Source organism: Morus notabilis, unplaced genomic scaffold (assembly GCF_000414095.1).
Source record: "Morus notabilis unplaced genomic scaffold, ASM41409v2 Scaffold855, whole genome shotgun sequence".
Classification (NCBI taxonomy): domain Eukaryota; kingdom Viridiplantae; phylum Streptophyta; class Magnoliopsida; order Rosales; family Moraceae; genus Morus; species Morus notabilis.
The window spans coordinates 50,919-56,203 of record NW_010365497.1 but is presented as its reverse complement, the minus strand read 5'-3'; the positions used below and the strand labels follow the sequence as shown (position 1 = coordinate 56,203).

General features: G+C 35.3%; 1 protein-coding gene across 1 annotated transcript; it reads right to left on the bottom strand.

Annotated features, from left to right (window-relative positions):
• Window positions 1-1,396: 1,396 nt before the first annotated feature.
• LOC21391970 (dirigent protein 22) lies at window positions 1,397-2,204 on the bottom strand. Its single transcript, XM_010108102.2, has one exon. It carries the CDS (start codon window positions 2,136-2,138, stop codon window positions 1,566-1,568), a length of 573 nt encoding a protein of 190 aa, XP_010106404.1. The 5' UTR covers window positions 2,139-2,204; the 3' UTR covers window positions 1,397-1,565.
• Between the last annotated feature and the right edge of the window lie 3,081 nt (window positions 2,205-5,285).

Genomic DNA, 5,285 nt, shown 5'->3' with positions numbered 1-5,285 from the left:
TGCAACAAATAAATAAATTTTAAACATGACGATTTAAATGATTGATTTTAAAAGGGCTTTAAGATGTACTTGAATTTAAGATTTCTCACGAAATCCGTTTTAAAGTCAAAATTAAATGGCCCGATTGAATTGGCCAGTTTTAGAAAGGCTTTTAAAGAGCATTTGAAATAAGAGTTCAAATGCTGCTCTGTTTGAAAGATATTTTTAGAACGTTTTATCTTAACTGAAATTAAGAAAAGCTTTAAGAAATTTAGTGATTCACTTATTTGAAATTATTGTTACAAATTATGAAAGTATTCTTTCTTATATTAAAAAAAAAAAAATGTTCCGCAAATTTTAAGAAACCCCAGTAAGTACAAGTTAAAGTTTAAGTTACAGTGGCAGCCTCATAGGAGGGTCGTCACAATATCTCCAGAGGAAAAGTCTGTGAATTTGAGAGCTTATTACTGAGAAAATATTTAGAGAGACGTCTGTGAGTTTTTGTGAGCCTAGTGCGTTATTGAGATCGTCATTCAGGAGAGGGATTTGTTGCTTTCGGGAGGAAGCTCTGTCGGTCGAAGGGAGTTTACCGTGCAGTTTAGAAGACGTGGTGCACACTAAACAATCACTGTGGAGATTCGTCACAACGGCATCATAGTCTAGGAGGGAGTCCTTGAGTGAATAAGTCCATCAGTATTGTAATTCTTGAAGTATAGTGAAATTATTTACTGTCTGGGCGTGGCCCCGCAGAGTAGGTGTGCGCACCGAACTGCGATATCATATTGTGTGTTCCTTTACTTTCTGCACTTTATTTTACTCGAGCAAATGAACGTAATTAACCCGGATCTTAATTAATTAAGTCGTGTTCCAGACAGTGTTTCAACATCATTTGGAACACCAGACGTAACATCAGATCTATCAAAGAAAATGAATGGCAATCCTTGCACTTACTTGATATGGATTGTACATGTCAAATTTATTCATATATCCATAGTGGATTCAATCTAGCTAATAATTATTTAATTGCGTAGGAGGATATTTTAGTGATTATATTGATAAGATTTTATTTTTAAGTTTAATAAACACAAGAAAAGAAAGTCGTGATTCTTACCTTATTCATTTGCATTCTTTTACAGTTTGATAAATGCGCTCTCAAAGTAGATGGAATGAACATGATGTGAACTCGAGGAAATTTTAACTTCACCTAACTTAAGTAATTAGTTCAGCCCCCACTAATCCTACTAGAAAACTATAATATAATGTTTTTGCAATTTTGTGGGGACAATCACAAAATTATTGCATGATGTCATAAATAACAAACAGAACATGTAGCGGATGCTCCAAATTAGATAGTGGCTTGTTCTTTAGTGATAAGATTCAATATTAAATAAGGTTTCTTTCTTTCTTGCTATGATCCAAAGTCTTAGAGAATAACTTGTGGCAACCTTAAAAGGAAAACAAATTGCACAAACACAGTCTTCCATATAAGATTAAGGTAGACAAGGCTTGAATCACAATCAATCAGGAAGAACAAAATAAAAGCAAAAACAAAGAGAAGCATGGCTAACATGAGATGATGACGAGGGTCAATAGTGTAAAACAAAAACATTGTACTCAACAATGGCATCCCCAGTCTTGGGATCAAACCACACTGTGTGAGCCAAGGCATAGCCACGGGCGAATCTAAACAAACCGCTGCCTCCAACAATTGGCATTTCCCTCACATCATCGAGGACTGGATTTCTTCCAAGAATGCTAATGGTACTTCCATTGTACTTACCTTCAGTGAAGACATAATTCATGACCATAAGAAATGATACATCACTCTGTGAGGCTGCAGAGTAAAAACCTTGCGCTCTGCCGACGATTTTCGAGGTGGGTTCTTGCCCTACAGTCAATGCATCATCAGTCATAAAAGTGGTTCCAAACAAGCCAGTAGCAGACTTGGCTTTTGGTGGACTAGAAATGATTTTAACAGCAGATGGGGTTTTGCCACTGAGGATGTCATGGAAGTAGAAGTGGAGATGGCTCAGCTTTTCCGTTCTCTTTATCGGTTTGGCTTCGCTGAAGTAGCCGTTGGGGAGAACTCCATTGATGGAGAGGAATAAGGTTGAAAAGAGGCTAATTAGGAATAGAACATAAGAGAGGAAAGAAGCCATGTGAGTCTAACGAGTAAAGTGAGTAAGGCTGTAGAGAGAAGAGAACAAAGTTTAAAGTTGTGTTGCTTTTGTGGTGTGGTGGGCTTTTTAAAAGGATTGTGAAGAGGGCATTTGGTAGTAAAGCTTGGTGTGATGATTAGTACTCTAAAAAAGATGTAAAAGTTGGAATGCATTTCTAATAGTGCTAGGCCTGGTTGTTGTATCTTAAAGAAACCGCTACGTATTTTTGTTTTCCTTCTTTCCTTTCTCACTTTTCTGATTTCTCATTTTTCTCGTAGCTTGTAATTATTTTACTCATCGTATGCTATTGAAAACAGAGTATGAGTTTCACATACGTAGGTAGTCTTCAAGTCTAAATGCTTCTACAGCAAACACTTTTTCTTCTTTGTTTGGGAGTTTCTCATGTAGGGCTTTCCTACCGGTAACGCCAGTTTTTGGCCATTGTATATGTCTAAAATTACATCATATTAAAAAAAAGTATGCAAAATCGGCAATTTCTGATACAAATTTAATAGTTAAAAACTGAATCTTTTCGGTAGTTTATGTTTTCAGGACCTACTAGATAAACACTATACATTTTTGGTAAAATGGGAGTTTCATTTTAGATGCCTTTGTCATGATAGCCAAGGACTTTATCAGCCATTATAATATGCCTTCGAAACACTATTACTTTGTATTAGACCATAGTGCTTTTATTTGTTTATTGCTTCTTTTTAACCTTTCAACATTTCCACTTTCGTCTTCTAGAAGGAAGAATGATTGTACTTTTACTAAAGTCAAACTAAAGTTGAGAAGTACAACTTGGTATTAAACTTTTGGGGATCCAAATAGTTGTATTTTCACATCTTCTGTCCGAAAAGAATTTTTCAATGTATTGGGATTTGGTAATAACAACTTCATAGCAAAATGTGTAATGTTTTTTATGGTTCACACAAAAGTGAAATGTCCATTTGTGTGGACTAATGAGATTTGCATAGAGAAGTTGATTCCAAGTGTCTTGGACACCAGCAATACACCAATGCGTGCAATCCATGCGCCTAAATGCATTATCACTGCTGGGATGCCCATCTTTTCTTAGTTGTGCAAAGTGGTTATGTCAAGCAAATGAACTGGTTTTTCTATCTGGCTCAAGATGGCTTTCACCAGGTAGGTCGCCTGCGGTAAACCGATGGAGTAGCTTGAACCTTTAATGGGTTGTGTCTCTCTTCGACAGTTCGTCACATTTGGTTCATTCCACTCCTTGCCACTAATTCAAGAAAGAGCACTTCACACATGTCATGAACAGAACGTATAGATGGATAGGAGAAAGAAAACAAGAAAGTGACTTGTAATGGTGGGGACAAATTCCTTGGAAAATTACTTGTCTTGGATTCGATCCATATCTTTGAGTATGATGTCACCATCTTGAACATAATCCCATCTGTAATTAGGAGAAACATTCCACAAGGATAATTCATGTGAATGAAATTAATTCATGTTATTATGCTTCTATAGAAACAACTTATAATTTGTGTTTATAGTCTACAGAGCTCATACTGTTTAGGTCCTTTTCTGTACCACCAAAGCCAAGTGTTGAAGATTAGAATATCCATTTCGTTCCATAATTCTCCATTTTTCATGGAATCAAGTTTCAGAACCGGACCGATATCTTCCTCTTCAATGTCAATCCTGTGAATCACAAACAAATTTATACTTATGAGACTTTAGTGTTGATTTTTGTTTTCAATAGCAGGTCTATTTCTCTCTACTATAGTAACATTGACTATTTTCAACGACCAATGAGGTTTGTATGCAGCAGTTAGGATGACTTTATGTTTTCTTATTCCAAGATGGGCTCAACGTTCGATACTCCATAACCTCATTTTGAGGCCCCTGCCCAATCAGTGGACTATGCAACGTTGGGCACATGGTCTGATATGAGTGAGACTATATATCCATCCTCCCATTGGTGGACCATTGGATTTCTACAATAAACGAAGAGCATGAGGAGCGGAATGACACCATTAATTCTCTTTTTTTCGTTCTTGAGGGAAAGAAAACATTAACTATTTCTGCCGCCTAGTATGCACCTTCTTAGCTTTTTTTTTTTTTCTGCTAAAAAATTTCTTATAATTACCTGGAATATGATGGAAGAAATTGAGCCATCATTGCGTTGTGTGAGATTGGAATGTGTTATGTGGCACAGAAGCGTGAAGCAAGCAGCGATTGCCAATGATTGCGACTAATGGAATCCCCTATGAACACGCAAGAAGAAGAAGAAAAAATTCAACATAAAAATAATCCCTTGTGTTCATCATTAGGGGCACACAAAAAAAAAAAAAAAATTCCCCTTGTACAAAAGTTTCCTTTTGATATTCATTAATTTTCATTCACCACAAGGATAGAATATTACCTTGGCAAGTCAAATCGTAGAAGAACTAATTCATAAAACTATAGGAATTAACCAACAAAAAAAATCATAAAACTACAGGAGGAAGTAACTCAAATAAAAAAAAAAAAGGGAAGAAAACAAGACAACACAAGGTAAAATTATTTGTTTAAAATATATTTCCCCTATAAAGTGTAATGACTGAGAAAATTCCAGACTTTAAATAATACAATTTATTTATTTAAGCCAAGGATTTTCCTAGAAAATATAATGTGACTGAAGGATTTATGGAATCAATATATGTATTCCTAAATTCTGTAGCAGATTTCATGTTAAGTTCATGTTTTCGATCAAGTAAATTCGATCGATAAATTCTTGCCGTACTTTAAGGCGGAATAATTTTCAGTACAAGTATAGTTTGAGAATCTTAATTTCAAGAATCTCCAAACACAGCATGATGTTAGCAGCGTAAAAAAAAAACGCACTGACATTTTTAAAAAAGAGAAAATCCTTAATTGCCAGACAGCTAGGTTAAAGTCACAAGATAGATACCTATAGTAGAAGGGTACAATGTGAGCTAAGGAGTTGACACCGTCAGAAATAATGTCACTCCCGGGATATAATGCAGAAAAGTTAAATTTAGAATTTATTCAGTCTAGAATTAATTTCAAGACTTGAAACAGTTTAAGATATTACGCGAGTAAGAATTTAACGTGATATCAAAGCAGACGAGGATTTAAAAGTTGAACTGTAAATAAGTAGTAGAAAAAAAAAAGAGA

Coding starts and splice junctions, on each gene's coding strand:
- LOC21391970 (XM_010108102.2), bottom strand. CDS start 2,138: ATGGCTTCTTTCCTCTCTTATGTTCTATTCCTAATTAGCCTCTTTTCA.